We start from the raw sequence: 20071 nt of genomic DNA on the forward strand, positions 1-20071 counted from the left end.
TCTATCCCGAGCAATAAGTTAAAGTGGTCATCCTTTTTGAAGGCGGTTTTTAAGGTTTTGTGTAAAACAAATACAGATACAATGTTGAAAATTTTTTATGTTATTTTTAAGGCTATAAGCTATTAAAAATGCAAATGAAAGAAAAATAGATTTTTTTAAAATTTCACACTAGTTGTGCTCTTTAAAAAAAACTAAGAACTCAGTACGTTCAAAATGTACCATCATTTGTAAAACCGCTCAACCAGGAGAGCCTTGAAACGTAATTGGAGAATACTAAGGTAGGTAGAACCCTTACTTCTTTTGAGTCCATTGAGAACCATGCCTCCATGTTCTCGTTTATCAGTGAGAGCCAATTCTAAGTATTCAACCGCTTATTATCAGGTACTTCCACAGCGAAACGTACCACAAGCGCAATAGGGCGCCTTAAATTAAATTTACCGAATCTCCACAAAGCAACTTTTTTAAAAAATATACAGCCTGCCCCGCTTGTAACTCGCACTCGCTTCATAGTTTCCACATGTCCCCGAGTCGTCGTGTCAATAGGTGCCACAAAGTTATGCCAAAAATTTAAACCTTATCTCTGATAGGCTTACCATTGTCTGCGTAACCGAGCAACAGCGACCAGATTTGAAGCAGCAGCGACCAAATGTGCTTTAATCATCATTGCTTGCATGAAGAGTAAATTTCAAGACTCACCTACATCTAGACGGTGACTCGAAGATTCATGCCACTCGCTCCTAGCTTTAGAGTGATTATGAACACAAATGTTAAAACTCATGCTGAACATGGATAGTGCTGATAAAAAGTGTTTCTGAGAGATAACACGCGTCTTTTATATATAAAGGAAATGCGAAATGAAAAATTAGCCCCAGTGTTAGCAGTGATTGAGTTGAACGTGGTTAACCTGCTGCGTAGTACCAATGGAGTGGTTTCCTTCCCTAATTTGGTTGGTCGTGGGCCTCCTTGCTGCAGTTTATTTCTACTATAAAAGAAAGTATTCCTATTGGAAAGACCGTGGTGTCCCGTACATTGAACCAAGCATCCCACTGGGAAATATTCCCTGGAATCGAAGCGGCAATTTCAAAGAGGTTTTCGAAAAATTATACAAAGTCAGAAATGAAAGTCCTTTTGTTGGAGGGTACTTCTTCTCCCAACCTGTGGTAATAGCGACTGACTTGGATTTGATAAAAAATGTGCTAGTGAAAGACTTCAGTACTTTTCACGCGCGCGGTGAATACTCAAACGAGAAACATGATCCCATTTCAGTAAATTTGGTTTCTTTGGATGGACCAAAGTGGAAATTACTTCGTATGAAACTTTCACCAACATTCACTTCCGGAAAGATGAAGTTCATGTTCCCGACCATAGTTGAGGTTTCAGAGCGTTTTAATCAAGCTTTGCGTGAAACGTTGAAAGAAGACAGTGAGATTGATGTGAAGGAAATGCTGGCTCGTTTTACAACTGACGTTATCGGGACATGTGCGTTTGGATTAGAGTGCAACAGCCTGAAAAACCCAAATAATGAATTCCGTAAACATGGTCGTCTGGCCTTGGACACATCGGGAATCAATTCTATCAAACGAACAATAATGCGAATCCCAAAACTGGCCGCCCTACTAGGTCTGAGGGTTTTCAGCAAGGAAATGAACGACTTTTACTTGGGTATTGTACGTCAAACCATCGAATACCGTGAGAAAAATAATATCAGACGGAATGACTTCGTGGATCTACTGATCGATTTGAAAAATAACGACACTTTGGATGAAGAAAATAAAGTGAAATTGGAGAGGCTTACAATGGAACAAACGGGCGCCCAGGCGTTTGTTTTCTTTATTGCCGGATTCGAAACTTCATCCACGGTGATGATGTATGCCTTGTACGAACTAGCACGGAATCCAGAAATCCAGGAGAAATTACGCAATGAAATAAACACTGTACAGGAGAAGCATGAAGGCCGCTTGACTTACGAAGCTATAAAGGATATGGTATATTTGGACCAAGTTGTCAACGGTAAGTTTTAAATTGATCAAATATGAAAGAAGCGATACCTGTTGTCTGGTGTGAACATTTGCAATATTTGTTATCGAACATGATTCCAGATTCATTGTACAAATCAGTATCAGGTCGGAGTTTCTTTTTGCTGAATATATGTTCATCCATTTCATTGATTTTTGTTTTCAGAATCTTTGCGGAAATATTCACCTTCTCTTGCGTTGCGACGTATAGCGCAGGAAGATTATAAAGTGCCTAACACGAACCTGGTAATAGAAAAAGGAACCCCAGTAATGATTCCCAATTATGAGATTCATCACGATGAACGTTATTATCCAAACCCAGAAAAGTTCGATCCCGATCGCTTCCGTCCCGAAGTATGGAAAGCCCGACATGCTATGACATTTTTGAGTTTTGGCGATGGTCCCAGAAATTGTATAGGACTGAGATTCGGTAGGATGCAGTCACGGGTAGGCCTTGCGATGCTGGTGAAAAACTATCGATTCGAAGTATCAAAGAAAACACCAATTCCAATTGAATTTTCACGACATTCCCGGGTATTATCCGTTGACGATATGCATTTGAAGATTGTGAAAATTTAAATTCTTTGGACTGAGCTGGAAGTATCTTTGATAATATTCGCTATTTTAGTCTATACACTAGCTTTTGTAACGGTGGCGTGGGTTCATTTCTCTAATAAAATCTGATTGTATTTTAGTTTGTAGCGGTAGCGAAGATTGTGATATTCTTCCGCAGGAACTTCACGTACAAAATATTTTGTGATTTATTTCTGGAGTAAAACTTTGTAAGCTTAGTTTCTAGGGTATTACATATGTAACTGGAGTTTATATTCTTGACCATGCCGCCGGTGTGCTGAAAAATGAATTTGGCTTAAATGGAGCTTACCAAAAAGGGCATTCTTTGACGTGGCAACGCAAATGCGATATGACCAGCAAAATGCTAACCAGTCGTGGTTAGGAAAATTTCGATCAGGAATTGTTTTGAACTGCGGAAATTCTTCTCCGAGGATGTGACTGACGACTTTCATATCCCTCGCAAAGCTGTATTTGATGAGGTCGTCGGCATATTGTAAGATCTGATGCGAATTTTTGGGATATTTGTGGTGAAGATTGAAAGACCGAGAAGGGATTGCGGGGGAGTGCGAAATTTTGTGGAATATCAAGAGGAGAAGAATAGATGCTGACGGAAACTGATGCTGAAAATTCACTTGCCTGGTCTGATTTGATAACGAATTGGAAACCCAGAGTAGCACTGTTACTGTCGAGCATTGAACAATCGTTTAATTGTTGCTTCGTTCGAGAGACAGGCTTCGAGCAATCGGAAGGGAAAGTATTCTTATTCTTTTTTGGGACGAGTGTTATTTGGGTACACTTTCAGTTCATGGGGGAATGAATGCCTCAGCAAGCAGTCATTTCGTTAGCTAGGATAGGCACGGGTTAGTGGATGCAGGGCATTTAAAATAATGGTTTGGATTTTGTTAAGCCTGGAAAAGGTGGCCTTCGGGATTGCCTTGGCCATGAGAGAGCCTGTTTTCTGTATAGTGGATCTTGACGTTATATTTGCTTGCGTCATCCGTAAGATATGCTTTACTTTACTCTCAAAACTCTCCATGGATCATAGGTTAAAAGCTCATAATGTAATAATTGGATGAGGAAAATCTCGTTATTTTCTAAGTCAGTCATGTACTTTAATATAAATAACATAGGTGTATTGAGCATAATTAAGAAATGTCTGCTTCGTATTATATATAACATCAAAAAAAATACATGTTCAATTTATTTAAACAAATTTATTCCTGGATATTTGTTTATTCATTTCAAAGGAATTATGAGTCATTGTGCCTTAATTTGGTATTCCGGAGTTTGTTTGCACGACTTTCAAGAAAAGCGCATCATTTCCCCACTATTCTGCACCTTGTAGCTCCAGCGGAATTCACTCGCCGACGATCATCTAATAGTGAATTCCAGAAATAGCTACCAATGTAGCTATTCCGCTACTTCCACTGGTCTGTATGCCAAAGCAAATATGAAGTGGTAACCTTTTCTTACGCGCTTGCCACAGCCTTTATCCATCGATTTATGTTGCTACAGGAGAATATAAAATAAACAAGGAGGAAACCGGAACTTCGGCGCTTCAGGTATGAACCGTTTTGTTGATTTTTATGTAAGAATATTTGGGTACACTACGGTTCCATTTTTATATAGCTCGTAGTGCATATGTATCTGGAATATATGTACCCACTTAAACATGACTATATTCTGTAAAAAAAACATGTTGTATTCTTCTTTTACATGTATGGTGACCCCCTTAAGTTCAACGTGCAGCAATGTAGTTCACTACATGCTTGGGGGTTCACAGTTCCACCTTTCTACTGAATTTCGTATGATTGGGTGTAACCGTTTCTGCAAAAAACGCGTGCGGCAGAAAGACAAAGATATAGACGGACAGACAGGCAGACAACCAAGCAGTAAGGTTCTCTCTCTCCGACCCCCAGATAACTTGTATTCTCGGAATTTTGTATATTCATTAGAGCCATTTTCGATTTCCTTGTAATGAATTTTGACTAGGTTGAATAGAAAACAAGTCGGAATACCGGAAGCTCGCGCTTCGGGTATAAAGGTTTTGTGTTCATCTTATGTGAGAAACTTCAACGCACATTTTTCTGTCCGTATATAGCTACAAATCTAACATAATCCTTCATATTTTTCCAAACTACGAGACATACGTACTTATTACAGCCATAGATATCACGCTCACCCTAAACAAACAAATTGCCTATTACCGAATACTGTACACATATATGCACGTATATAAATTGATCGTACCCATATTTCCGATTTACTTTTTATATCTATTTGAATTAGGCACTACCCGCAAAGTTCATTAGCACGCATCTATTATATACCTACATACACACATGTCTGGTTTACAAATAACTAAAAAACTAAAACAAAATAATTCTCTGCGACCCAATTCATAAGAACTCATTTCGTTGTGCTATTGGATATGTGATGATGACGTCATGCAGGTTGTAGAGTGCACGAAATTCACAAAAAATTGTAAAGTTTCACCCCCTATAACTTTGTTAATAATTGTTGGATTTTCTTCAAACTTGACCAAACTATGCATTAAGTTCTTCATTACACGCATGCCAAATTTTGTACTTCTGTGATGAACATAAGGGGGGGTGCCGGGTAAATTTCTAAAATGTAGAAATATACTATTATTCACTTTATTTGTGCAGATATCGGAACCGGATATATTTTGAGGCCTAGATTTCGTAGAGATGCACCACCGTGATTTTTTTCAGATTTTTCGGCTGGATAGGTTCTGAAAACGAGACCTGTTACACTTTTTGTGGGTCATATTTTGAACCCTCACTCCCCTATGTTTCGTCTAATATCAAATATTGAACCAGATTCGAAAAGTACTAATTGAGACCTTTCATTTGATACCCTACATGGCTACATTCTGTGAAAAAAAAATTTGCACCCTCCATTCACATGTATGGGGAGCCCCCTCTTAAACTTAACACAAGATGGCGCCACTTACTGCATGTAAAGGGATCACCAGATTACATACTCTCACCAATTTTCGTGACAATCGGTTTAGTCGTTTCCGAATAAATCGGGTGTGACAGACAGACAGACAGACAGACAGACAGACAGACGGACAGACAGACACCGTCTCGATTCTAATAAGGTTTTGTTTCACACAAAACCTTAAAAATGGGGGTGCGACAACTCACAAAAATTTAGTGACTGTTGGATATTTGGTAATAAATTCGTGGATGATGGCGGGCGCTAAGGGGGCGATAGGGGGGGATGGGGGTGGACGATAGATTCTCGTCATGCAAAATGCACTAGATGTCCTGTAATCTAGTTGCCTCCTATCCAGAGGGCTCACAGAAAAGAATGAAAAAAAACAACATGAGTTGAAAGAGTTTGCCAAGAGTTAGAAAATTGAAGGCTCAATTCTGAGCAGTTCCATTGTGCATGTGCATTCACTTCCAGTCTTCTGTACCCGTGGTGTCATCAACTTATCTCGGATTGTGTTCCTGTTCCACCAAAACAATGCCCCATCTTACGTCTTAGCGGTTTTTGTTTTGAAAATGAATAAATTACGGAATGAAATAAATGATGTATGAGGTGGGTAATGGGCAAAGCTTTTGAGCATCAGACCTCGGTGGTTCATTACACCCGATTCCCTGGTCTAACGAAATATCCCGGATTCGATTACGTATTGCAGGAATTCCCTTTGGCGGATGTGATGCTACCCGTTGCAGCTTGAGCATATCAGCGCCAAAAATCTGATTTCTGATGCATCCATAGTCGAGGCACTCACATAAAAACTGTTCGCGGATCCCGCTTCCTTATTACAAGATGGACACGTATCATCTTGAAGAATCCCTATTCAGAATATATTTATGTCCAGCCAATGGATTATGGCCACTCAGAATGCCCACAATCTTTCTGCAAGGCTTCTCACTTTTCGACGGGATAAACTTTGCAGTATATTTGCTACGTTCTGACAGTGAAAATGTTGTCTATCTAGCAGTATTAAGGCTCTGCCACCTGCCAAAATATCAAGCTGGTCCCAAGATTATGATAGCAGCATTAACCACTGCTACTGACACTTCAGTTGCTGGTTCCGGTCTCAGCATGGGGCGAAATGAACCCTCTTTTGCGAAGGCATCCTAGGTTTCATTTTCCTTCACACTACTGACCAGGTATTCAGGCTAGTTCCACCATATTGAATCTAGGATTGGAATTCAATGGGTTTCTAATTCCCAAATTATTTTCGAAGTGATCAAAGAACTGCTCAGCGTCCGTAATGCAGTTTGACTATCGCTGTGGATTTAGATTCGCTGGCCGCTCGTCAATTACTTATACACTTCAGCCTGACAGACCGTTGGATATTGTCCCAAAGGAAAAGCCCACTTCTCGAGAGGTAGCATTCTGTTTCAGAAGCATACTTCTCATTTTGACTCGAAATGTAGACTTCTGCTTCAGAACTCTGTCCTCCTTTTGAGCCACTGATGTAAAACACTTCTGTACGTCACGCGTAACATATATTGAATGAGTGATAACCTTCTTGGGGAAACGAATCAAGAGGCAGTGATTGCATGGCACATCGGAAAATTAAGTAGCCGATCCGACCATTATCAGATGGACGCCGAAGAGTCGTGCTGTACACTACATTCGGGTTCTTATTCTTACGAAGAAGATTGAGCTCGGCCAGTAGAATGTTCGGAAAACAGGGGGTACTTTGAATTAACGATCCCCTTTCTCCTCTTCCCTATTTTTGGTGAACGAAATTCCCTGATATGAAATCTCAGTTAGGCGGAAAAGCGAAAGGGCTAACCTAAAGTAATGTGTTTCCAGGCTAGTTCTGATGACGGGGCGTATTTAGCTGGTAGTCGAACAGCCTACCGTTGCGGGAGTCCAACATTCAGTGCCTAGGCTTATTCATGAGAAACAAGAATATGGTCACATGTGGGAAAAATGGAAAATAAAACATAAGAAAAAACAAATACTATGTAAGTAGAAAACGGAAATTAGAACCCCTTATTCTAATTTCAAAGCGGCACATGTGAACAAATTTTTTGCTCTAATTTTCAAGCTTGCTTAATTTCTGTAAGTTCTATTTTCCGAGCGGTTACCGTAATAATAAAATTACCGTATTTCTAAATTTTACCGGAAAACCCTCCTTACCCTATTTTCACTGGCTAAGTGCCAATCAAATCGTGGCGCTACGAAATACGAGTATTTTCACAAGCACCCAGCTTCAGATTTCCGACTTATTCACATTTAGGGCTCCACGCCTTTCTTTATATTTACTTACTTAAAGAAAAACAAATAATTTATTTGGTTTTGTATGCTATGATAATAACGATTATTACTACGATGAAAATTGCGGGGGTGGAGCTCCTTGTTATCATATTTTGATTGTGTTTTTAATTCACTTCTATTATTTGCCTTCTTGCTTTTGTGATTTCTAGTTGACAATTTTCAAGGTCGGTTATATTTTTGATGGGGTTTAGCGTGGATATTTGTTGGAATTTTTTTAACTGGCATTAAAAATTCTTAGTTCATAATTTATATTTTAAATTTAGTGAATCTTAAGTGGTTCATCGACTGATGTTCAAGGTATGGGACAGCGAATCTATGCCTGGCGACTAGCAACGGCGCATTATCTGTTCCATACATAAAATAGATACCACACAGTGCAGCAATTATAGAGGTATCACGTTGCTGAATACCATCTATAAGATATTCTCTTCTATCTTCCTAGGCCGGATAACCCCACACGCCCAGAACATTATTGACCCATACCAAAGAGACTTCACTCCATACAAATCAGCAACACATCAGATTTTCTTTCTGCATCAAACGATGGAAAAACTGTGAGAACATGGACATCAGTTGCACCACCTTTTCATCGACTTTAAGGCCGCCTATGACAGCATAGCCAGGGTAAAACTGTACACGGTCATGAGAGAATTCGGTATACCGACGAAATTAATAAGATTGACTAAGCTGACCCTGACCAATGTACGAGGCCAGATAAAAGTAGCAGGATCACTCTCGAGACCATTCAACATCAACAACGGTCTAAGACAAGGGAATGCCCTATCATGCGTCCCCTTCAACTTGGCCCTCGAGAAAGTGATTCGTGAGGCAGACGTAAATGCGGGAGGCACCATCCTCTTCAAGTCCATTCAACTACTGGCCTTTGCTGACGATATTGACATCATGGGAAGAACAACCCGAGATGTACAGTCTACCTACATCCAGATCGAGCAGGCGGCGCGAGATATTGGACTGCATATTAATGAAGGCAAGACGAAGTACGTGGTGGCAACGTCAGCGCCAAAAACCAAATAACGAACAACATCAAATCGCACTGGTCAAACGAAAACGATAAAGATAGGAGACTACAAATTTGAGACCATTAAATTGGCTGCCAACAGAGCCCATTTCAGCTTTTAAAAACTGTTTCGCTCGAAACGTCTCGCCACAGAGTCAAAGCTCTTACTGTATATTACTATGATCTTGCTAGTCCTCATGTATTCGGCGTTCGATCAACACGTGGTCAATATTCTTAAAAGTCGTCCCGCCTTCAGAGGCCCACGTTTGTTTGTGGACGGCTAACCTCGCAAACCAGGTATTCCCAAGAACCATTTCCCGTCACACTGCTACATGAATAATCCGCAGTCCGTTATCATTTGTATTTTGGTGTAAGCTATGGGAGCCAACGTATCGCCTGAATATGTGCTCCGTCTCTACTTGGCTGTTGAAATCCCCAAGTATGATTTTGATATCATTCCTGGGCCAGGCTTCGAAGGTTCGCTCTACTGCCTCGTACAGGGTATTGACTGGTTGATTGGCAACTCCTTCTCTCTGTGGCTTCCTAACAAGTTGTATTCCATGTAGGGTTGTCAGTTCTACCCAGCCACCAACCTGGAGGACCAGTTGGTATAATTTGGCTTCATATCAATTATATATGAGTAGGCAAACAACACCGAGGAACCACTTCGGCCATGCTCCTCCTTGGACATTAAAGAATTAATTGTTCATGAACGGCCATAAATATTTTGCGGTCACTAACAGATTCGCTCTGTGTGTGCCTGAGTGCGCTAGATCATAAACGGTGCGAAATACTTTCTTCATTTCTGGGGTCCTGCCATATATACTGGACGTTGAGCCAATTCTTTATTTGTGTATTTGGTCTTGAAGCTCTGAAGACGCGCGTCACTCTTCTACACCTCCACGATAGTCAGCCACAAAATCGACGGTGGGGATGAGCTTGACCGATACAATATGATAAAGTGTTTGCAACTACATGATTCTTTCTAGACACGTGTTGCATTTCGGAAGTGTACTGACTGATAAAGCACAAGTACCGAGAGGGCGTCTACCTTCAGGGGACTCTCGGAAATATTTTATTGATTGATGCGCGACTAATAACTCACGTTCGTAAGTGGTGGCCCCAATCGCCTGGACAACCTTTGGGAAGCACATAATCAGGCTATGGTCTTCGTCACGACTAGGTAATCGTTAAGGGTCAATTGATAGGTGCCTTAGCAAAAAAAACAATGGTAGATATTTTACAGACGCGAAATCCTTCTTAGATTCTAAATTGCACTTTTACTGGGTCCGGTCAGATGTCTTCAAAGATTATCAGGTGGCCGAGAATCTCAACGTTAAGTACTAGCCCGCCTGAAGCAGATGTTGAAAAATGTATTTGAGATGCTCTAAATATGCAGACCCAGATGAAGTTTGCACTAAAACTTCATCCAAATAAACGGAAAAGTGTAGGTTTCGTAGTACACAGCGGATAGATTTCTGAAAGGTTTGCGACTCATCGTATACAAAAGGAATTCTAGTGAGCTCGAAGAGTGCGAAGAGTAACCATATTGCCGTTTTCGGAAAGCCTCCTGGAATTACAGGGTTTGAGTGATATGTTTTCACTAGGTCGAAGGTCCTGTAAACTGAAGTTTGGGGTAGAGTGCGCAAAATAGAGTTGAATGGAGTATTTTGAATCGTGTAATCGCTACAAGATCTCAAGTCGCCATTGTTGCAGGATATCTGCGCCTAAGATAAGAGTGCTAGTGTCCGCGATTATGAACCACCAAGAAAACCCTCGATGAAGACTTGGACTCACGTCTACCTGCCTTTAGCCGTACATGCGGATCAAGGAGGAACTTTCAGCCGCGAGTTTTGATGTTTATGGTGTTAGCCGATGATACACCTGCGCCTGAATCTATTGGGTAGTGACGTCTTCTCAAAGGAACATCAGTTGACGACGTGGTACTGCATTTGAGGTTGCCGTCATCAGAGCTCTCTCCAAGTCTAGCTTTTGGTGAAAAAATTCAGGGGCTGGTACATTTTGTGGTCTTTCCGTGTACCTTTGGTGGTGACACCGTGATGTAGCCCAGCTTTCCAAATGCAAAACGAAACAGTAACTGATTGCGCTTCCACCATCTGCTGCAGTTGGTCCTCTTTGATTGTCGTATCAAGCGACACCTCACCAACCAAGAGTTACAGCTGGACCTCACGGATATGTTTGCGGTGGTGGCCAACGTGTGCAGGATCCCCAATCCGCACTTGTCAGGATGGTGTGGTGGTCTCCGGAATTCTCTGCTGTCACAAAGACTGTAGCAGCTGGATGTTAAATTTGTCACTACCCAACTGCTTCATCTTTTGCAGCAGGCTTGGCGTACAGTCAACTAGAGTTAGGCCAATCAGTAATGGATTCAGATTAGCCGTTTCACTCACTGGCAGGCTTTGAGGGCTGGAAAAATCAGGGCAAAAGAGTTCGACTGTATCTCTTGAGACGTCTTCGTTTTCATTATCGTTTTTAAAAGAAATAATAAAAGATAATTTATTCCAAACCGTAGTCGAACCTGTGAGCACAAGTTTTGAAAGGAACTTACTTCAGAAGACTTCCGTTATCTCCTTTCGTATTTCCTCCAATTGCTTCTCCGCTATTAACGACCGACTGTTAAGGAACATTTTTTTTGGAGTCATAACCAACTGACTCTTTCCAGCCCTTTCAAATCTGAGTGCGCTCGTAATGTAAATTGCTTACTCCGCAACAGAATAATCTATCCTTGTCTAGAGTGCTACATTTCTTCAGAAGATTCTCCTCTCGGCCACCACTAACAATTCGCGATTTTGCTTACTTAAAACTTAAGTCCGAGGGGAATACATAACGACTAGCGGTGGTAAAATAGTCTAAAGTATATGCAATTACAACAGTGACAAAACCTCGTGTTGATGGACAATTAAAAAAAGGGTGTATCGCAATCTGCAGTGATTACTAAGTAGCCTCAAGGGCGTAGATCAGCACAAAAAAAAATAAGAAATGTGGAGTTTGTTTGATTTCTGCATTTGCGTTCAATATAGTGCAACTGCGTATGGTACCCGACCACTGTAGCGTTGAGCGAAATGAGATTATAAATTTCTTAACAAACCACGGTTTAATTTCTAACCAGCAATTGGAAGTTTAGTAACGTGGGTAAGTGCTGGCGTCAAAAGCTGGGAACATGCTTGTTATTAGGACAAGTGGCAAAGACTAAGTGCAATTAGAAATATCAAACTTTTCCAAACAGAACTGAACAAACGTACTGCAGAGTTACTCGTGTCAAAGAGGGCATGTATCCCCCAGCCCACAACCAAACACATACATCTACGGTGACCTCCCTGGTGACTGCCTTAATGCTGCTGAGTTTCATTAACCATAACTAGCGTCATCACGCCGCAGTCGCAACTGGCTAGCTGTCCAAGGTAGCGACACCTACAGCGTAAAAGCATTATGCTCACGCACTATTAAATTCAATAACGTAGTAATAATAAAATCCAGAACATCCAATTATGATTTTTTACCTCTTCCCGTTGCAGGGTGAAGCGCTGCCATTGTGCTTGAGGCGATAACTAACATTACATTAAATTTCATCAACGGCGCAGCAACCGGTATCCGGTCTAGGCCTGCCTTAATAAGGAACTCCAGACATCCCGGTTTTGCGCCGAGGTCCACCAATTCGATATCCCTAAAAGCTGTCTGGCGTCCTGACCTACGCCATCGCTCCATCTTAGGCAGGGTCTGCCTCGTCTTCTTTTTCTACCATATATATTGCCCTTATAGACTTTCCGGGTGGGATCATCCTCTTCCATACGGATTAAGCGACCCGCCCACCGTAACCTAGTGAGCCGGATTTTATCGACAACCGGACGGTCATGGTATCGCTCATAGATGTCGTCATTGTGTAGGCTACGGGATCGTCCATCCTCATGTAGGGGGTCAACAATTCTTCGGAAACTTCTTCTCTCGAACACGGCCAAGGGTTCGCATTTTTCTTTGCTAAGAACCCAGGTTTCATAATACATGAGGACTGGTAAGATCATAGTCTTGTACAGTAAGAGCTTTGACCCTATGGTGAGACATTTCGAGCGAAACAGTTTTTGTAAGCTGAAATAGGCTCTGTTGGCTGCCATTGTCATGGCTGTTATCGGTTATGATTTTCGACCTTGGATAGGAGAAATTTTCAGCTGTCTCAAAGTTGTAGTCTCCTATCTTTATTGTTTTCGTTTGACCAGTGCGATTTGATGTTGTTCGCTCTTTGGTTTCTGGCACTGACGTTGTAACCATGTACTGGGTTTTCCGTTCATTAACGTGCAGCCCCAGATCTCCCGCCGATTTCTGCCTGCTCGATCTGGATGAAGGTAGTTTGTACATCTCGTGCTGTTCTTCCCATTATGATGATATCGTCAACGTAATCCAGTAGTTGGGTGAAGAAGAGGATGGTGCCTCCCGTATTTACGTCTGCATCGCGAATTACTTTCTCCAGGGCCAGGTTGAAGAGGACGCATGATAGGGCATCCCCTTGTCGTAGACCGTTATTGATGTTGAATGAGAGTGATCATGCTGCTTTTATCTGGCCTTGCACTTTGGTCAGGATCAGCCTAATCAGTCTTATTAATTTCATCGGGATACCGAATTCTCTCATGACCGTGTACAGTTTTACCCTGGCTTTGCTGTCATAAGCGGCTTAAAAGTCGATGAAAAAATAGTGCAACCGATGGCCATATTCCAACAGTTTTTTCATCGTTCGCCGCAGAGAGAAAATCTGATCTGTTGCTGATTTCCCTGCAGTGAAGCCTCTTTGGTATGGGCCAACGATGTTCTGGGCGTATGGGGCCATCCGGCCTAGCAAGATAGAAGGGAATATCTTATAGATGGTACTTATCAACGTGATATATAATTGCTGCACTGCATATTATCCCCCTTTTTATGTATGGGACAGATAATGCCTCTTTTCCAGTTGTCTGTCATTGATTCGTTGTCCTATACCTTAAGCATCAGTTGATGAACCATTTGGTGTTGTTGGTCGCCTTCATATTTAACCAATTCGGCTCTTGGTAATTTATGGTGCTTGGTGGTGGCAGCATTTGTCCGTCATCTTCAGTTAGCGGAGCCTCCAACTCTCAGATATTTTGGCTGTTGAGTAGTTCATCAAAATACTCAACCCAACGCCCCAATATGTCCATTCTGTCGGAAATCAGATTTGCCACTTTATCTCGGCTGGATGAGCGTCGAGGTGTATAAGGATTCATCCTGCTGACTTCTTGATAAAACTTCCGCGCCTGGTGCGGAGCAGGCTTGCTTGTTCGATCTGTGGAGTCATTTCTACGCTCGTCGGAGTTCTTGGTAGGTCTCTGCGCGGGCCCGCCTTCTTTGAGAATGCAGCATTACTCGGTATGCAGCGTTCTTCCGTTCCGCTAGCTTACATTCATCGGCAAACCAGCCGTTGCGACTTTTCTTGCGACTGGGGCCAAGTATGTCTGTGGCCGCATCAAGGATAACCCCCTTCAGGTTGTTGTGAAGATCATTTGTTGATACTTCGTCTCCAGGACATCTGTTAGCTGCGGTTATTGCGGCATCTAAGTCCAAGTGTTGCCGAGGGCTGTGTTGTGAATGGCTTCAGTATTCACTTTCACTTGATTGTCAGAGGGGATCGTAGGTATTGTTGTAATTCGAGCCCGGAGCACCATGCCAAAGAGATGGTGATCCGAGTCTCTGTATGATCTGACATTCATTAGACTGAGAAATGGCGGCATTCAATTAGCAAACCCGGTACTTCAACAACCATTTCGTGCGATACTGTTAACTGAATAATGCGCAGTCCGTTATCATTGGTATCCCTATGTAAGTTATGGAAGCCAACGTATTGCCTGAACATCGGCTCCGTTCCTACTTGGCTGTTAAAATCCCCACGTATGATTTTGGTATCACACTTGGGACAGACAGGAAAAAGTTCTTACTGTACAAGACAATGATCTTGCCATGTATTCCTCGGAGATCTGGGTTCTTAGCTAGAAGAATTGCAAACTATTGGCCGCTTCCGGAAGAAGAATCTTCCGAAGAATTTTTGACCCCCTACATGAGGATGGACGATTCCGATTCCGAAATTTATGAACGATACCATGACCATCCGGTTGTGGATGAAATCCGGCTCAATAGGTTACGGTGGGCGGGTCACTTAATCCGTATGGAGGAGGATGATCCCACCCGAAAAGTCTATAAGGGCAATATCTATGGTAGAAAAAGAAGACGAGGCAGACTCTGCCTAAGATGGAGGATGAGGATGATCCAGCCCGGAAAGTCTATAAGAGCAATATCTATGGTAGAAAAAGAAGACGGGGCAGACTCTGCCTAAGATAGAGCGATGGCGTAGGTCAGGACGCCAGATAGCTTTTAGGGATATCGAATTGGTGGACTTCGGCGCAAAACTGGGATGTCTGGAGTTCCTTATTAAGGCGGGGCTAGACCGGATACCGATTTTTGCGCCGTTGATGATGATGGTGACTTGAGACAGGCTTTGAGGGTTCGTTCTACTGCCTCGTAGAAGGTATCCTTCTCCGACTCTGCAGTCTCCTATATAGGGGCATGAACGTTAATGAAGGTTACATTTATAAATTTGTCTCGCAAACGCAGAGTGCATAGCCTTTTGCGTATATTTTCAAAGCCAATAACTGCAGGTTTTTGGGTGACTAAGGGACCTACTCCGAGCACATGGTTTACTGGATGGCCACTATAATATATGGTGTAGGGGCTCTTCTCCGGGAAACCGGTCCCTGTCGAACGCATTTCCTACAACGTTGTTACTTCAGATCTATATTGGAACAGCTGCTTGGCAGCTTCATCTCTGTAATGCGGATATCGTTATTCCTTTGTCGTTGCCGGGTTCGTCGTGGTGTTATCCATCCAGTCCCAGGGTCTTGTTGTGGCTTCGTGACATTACAGGTTTTCCGTGTAGGGTTGTCAGTTCTACCTAACCCGCAATATGGAGAACCAACCAGTTGATACAATTTGCCCCGTTTTTAGGGGCGGGGACTTGCCTTCATCCTTCTCCATCTGCAGCTTTTCGTTGAGAAAGAGCTCCTAGCGTTTACCACGTGGTGGAGAGATAGGATTTGGTAGTACAGCTGTGGGTACTAATTCACGTTTCGCCCTATTTAATTAAGTCCGACGATTATCATTTTCGTTTACTGATCAGTTGACTCTGCAGAGGAATCATCATGAACAGCACGCCATATTGATTTTAGGAAAATAACTAAATTCAAATTAAATCTTATCTTATAACAAATGCGAAACAAATATTAATATTACCACAAAGTAATTCCCAAAGAAGTCAAGTCTATATACATATGCGTAACAAAGCGACCACGAGAATCCAGCCAACAGCTAGCAAATGTGCTCTAATCATCGTGGCTTGCATGAAAGCCTTATTCAGAGACGCGTCCACATCTAGGTGATGACTCAAAAATAGATTGAGACCACTCATAGTGCTAACTTCGTAGTGACTATCACAACAAATATGGAAACTCATGCTGGTGAAGTGAGTTTGTCAATGATAACACTTTCCGTTTGTATATAAGGAAAGAGAGCCATGCTTAGCTCATTATAAAATTATCCTCCGTGTTAGCAGTGATTGTATTGAACATAGTTAAGTGCTCCGTGGAAACTATGGAGTGGTTTCCTTCTTCAGTTTGGCTGTTCGCGGGCCTTCTTGCTATAGTTTACTTATACTTTCGAAAAAAGTATTCCTATTGGAAAAAACGTGGTGTTCCGTATTTAGAGCCATCGTTTCCCTTGGGCAATCTTACCTGGGATCAAACTCAGACATGGTGTCCCGTTTGTTGGAGGGTACTTTTTCTTCCAGCCAGTTGTAGTCGCAACTGATTTGGAATTTGTGAAAGACGTGTTGGTGAAAGACTTCAACAATTTCCACGGACGCGGCGTTTATACAAATGTAAAGGATGATCCCATCTCGGCACATTTGTTTTCTTTGGATGGACCACAGTGGAAATCACTTAGGATGAAACTTTCACCCACATTCACTTCCGGGAAGATGAAATTCATGTTCCCGACCATAGTTGATGTATCAGAGAGATTCAATGAAGCCTTGAATGAAACGTTGGTAGGGGGTAGTGACTTTGATGTGAAGGAAATGCTTGCTCGTTTTACGACTGACGTTATCGGGACATGCGCTTTTGGATTGGAATGTAACAGCCTAAAGGACCCAAATACTGAATTTCGTAAATATGGTCGAATGGTCTTTGACGCATCGGGAATTAACTCTATCAAGCGAACTATTATGCAAGTCCCCAAAGTAGCTGGAATGCTGCGTTTGGCGCAATTCAACAAGGAGATAAACAACTTTTTCTTGGGTATTGTACGTCAAACTATCGAACACCGTGAAAAAAATAATATAAAGCGAAACGACTTCATGGATCTACTGATTGGCTTGAAAAATAACGATGCTTTGGATGAAGAAAAGAAAATCAAATTGGAAAAGCTTACTATGAAAGAAGTGACCGCCCAGGCATTCGTTTTCTTTGCCGCTGGATTCGAAACCTCGTCTACAGCAATGATGTTTGCCTTGTACGAACTAGCACTAAATCCAGATATGCAGGAGAAGTTGCGTAATGAAATAAACACTGTTTATGCGAAATATGAAGGTCGCTTGAGTTATGAAGCAATGAAGGAGATGGTGTATTTGGAACAAGTGATAAACGGTAAGTTGAAAAGTGATGAACAAGAAAAGAGTCTTGTGATATAATTTTGCCTCTCGAAATGTTATCAATCTTACACACAAGTAATTTATTATGTCGAATGTATATTGATTCAATTTATTTTAATTAAATTTATAGAATCTTTACGAAAATATCCACCTGCAGTTTCATTGCGACGCACAGCCCAAGAGGATTATAAAGTGCCAAACACGAAACTGGTAATAGAAAAAGGAACGACTGTGTTAATTCCCGCTTACGAGATTCATCATGATCATCGCTATTATCCAAATCCAGAGAAATTCGATCCTGATCGCTTCCTTCCTGAGGTATGGAAAGCCCGGCATCCAATGACATTCTTGAGCTTTGGCGATGGTCCCAGAAATTGTATAGGTTTGAGGTTTGGTAGAATGCAGGCACGGGTTGGACTTGCAATGCTCCTGAAGAACTACCGGTTCGAAGTGTCTGAGAAAACACCAATTCCAATCGTATATTCTCGAGAAACTCCGGTATTATCTCCTGACGAAGGAATGTTCTTGAAGATTGTGAAACTTTAAGTTCTTAGGACTGAACTAAAAGTATCTTTGATAGTGTCCGGATCGGCTTTTAATCTGTACATTCAGTTCTGTAACGATCTTTACGACGATTTGTAGTATGCCAATTTGACTAATAAATTCTACGTTCATTTTCGTTAGAAGTGATAACGAATTGTGTAGTTTTCGTCTTATTGCACCAGAAGCTAAGGAGAGCCAAGCTGAAAAATTGAGTGCTTTATGTAAAAGAAGTTTTGTGATTTGTCACTGTAGCCAAATTTTGAAGAAGCAACTCAGATCAATCCGTATGCGTAAATAATATTGTATACTCTTTGGTATATGAAAAACCCCATGGCACCGACTACGACGAAAGGCGTCCGACGGTTGTAATTCCTGGGATATTGTAGCGTTCACGACACTAAAAACAGACAAATCTCAGAATTCTGCGCGAATTAGCAAAATTTATCATTATGATTAAACATGAAATTTTAAATATATGTATACAAACCTATCTACCTTTTTGTTTTTTCTGACTTTACTACTCAATTCACACAAGAAGCACGGCTTTAACCTGCAATATATATACATATGGTTGCCATTTACAGCTTGATGGTGTATAGCGCATCAACCACAGCTATGTACGTGCGATCGTACAAGCTCCGCTGAAATGCGGTTCAACTTCCTCGGCACTTCTCCCACTATACTGCTACACGGCAAGAGCTCTTGGAGCGACCCATCCGTCGCCCATCTTGGGAAAGTGGATTCCACTATATGGTGTAGCCAGCTATGCAATTGTCACCCCTCCTTAACCCTCAACATACCAAGCGAGGTCGTGAAGGGACCCCAGAGAGTGATTTTATGTAACTAGGCTAGGCAGCTAGGTATCAGCAGCCGCTCCAAGGAGCCCAATTAGTGCCGTGATGCGCCGTTTTGGTGCCACAAACTCCTAAGACCGTGACTGCTGTTATGAGAGCAGAGAGGCAGAGTCTAGTCGGCTCGGATCTTCAAAGCTAGCCCGTAGCATTCACGAAGAAAAGTAGTTCTCCCACCCTGCAGCCTGAAATCTCTCTGGGGTGCCCAAAGAATGGTTTGCCCAGTGTCCGTAGCCTGACTTTAGCTAGAGCTGGGCAATTGCAGAGAGGGTTTCCCTTCCTTCTCCTCTGTTTTGGTAATGCGAATTATAGGGTATGCCGAGCCTGGCGGCATGGTTCCCTATGGGCCAGTGCCCCGTGTAGACCGACGTAATCTTGAATGCAGTTGCACGCGTCTGGCACATTATAAGCGGGTCAAATTCTCCTTGACTTGCCACAGCTCGTAAGTCTTCGCCAAATAACGCCCGCGGCTGCCAGGTAGTGCGAGTAGACTCCGCCCTTGGCAGCCGCCAACGAAACACTGACTGTATTGACCGAAGGGCTGGCAAGAGCAGAACATCGCCTAGCCAATCCGTCAATCCGCTCATTCCCCTCTTTGTGCCTATGCCCAGGAACCCAGAGGAGGGTGATCTTGACCTGAGCGCGTCTCTGCACTATCCCACGAGCCTGGAAGATTTCGTTACTAAGTACAAGGCCTTGATTGCCGCTTGGCTATTAGTCAGAATGGCTATGTTGTGCTTGGGGCTCGAATCTCGCTGTAGCCATCGACAGACTCCCAATATCGCCAGTATTTCCGCTTGCAATACATAGGCCATATGACTTGGATACACTGTGTGTATTCGAGAAAACCCCCGCGCCGACTCCACAGGCTATCTTTGGTCCATCTGTAAAGAATACTGAGTCATAACTTTGCAACACGCTGCCGGTCTTCCACTTTGCTCTGGTTGGAAATACCACAGCAAAGTTTTTCGTGAAGTTCAGCTTGCGTGTGGCATAGTCCGCGGGGAATGCCAAGATTTCCCGAGGTACTTCATCTAGGATGTTACTGTGGCCGCAGGACTTCGCTGTCCAGTAT

General features: G+C 42.4%; 1 protein-coding gene across 1 annotated transcript; it reads left to right on the forward strand.

Moving 5' to 3' along the window:
- Nucleotides 1–690: 690 nt before the first annotated feature.
- Nucleotides 691–18560, forward strand: LOC119646764 (probable cytochrome P450 6a20). Its single transcript, XM_038047347.1, has 4 exons — nt 691–2010; nt 2182–2591; nt 16658–17597; nt 17733–18560. Exons 1-4 carry the CDS (start codon nt 921–923, stop codon nt 18146–18148), a joined length of 2856 nt encoding a protein of 951 aa, XP_037903275.1. The 5' UTR covers nt 691–920; the 3' UTR covers nt 18149–18560.
- Nucleotides 18561–20071: the final 1511 nt, after the last annotated feature.

Source organism: Hermetia illucens, chromosome 1, assembly GCF_905115235.1.
Source record: "Hermetia illucens chromosome 1, iHerIll2.2.curated.20191125, whole genome shotgun sequence".
Classification (NCBI taxonomy): domain Eukaryota; kingdom Metazoa; phylum Arthropoda; class Insecta; order Diptera; family Stratiomyidae; genus Hermetia; species Hermetia illucens.

Excerpts from the sequence above, each read along its gene's own strand:
- LOC119646764 (XM_038047347.1), top strand. The coding sequence starts at position 921 with ATGGAGTGGTTTCCTTCCCTAATTTGGTTGGTCGTGGGCCTCCTTGCT. Across the intron at positions 2,011-2,181 it reads TTTGGACCAAGTTGTCAACG|AATCTTTGCGGAAATATTCA; the intron begins GTAAGTTTTAAA and ends TTTTGTTTTCAG. Across the intron at positions 2,592-16,657 it reads ATTTGAAGATTGTGAAAATT|AGCCATCGTTTCCCTTGGGC; the intron begins TAAATTCTTTGG and ends TTCCGTATTTAG.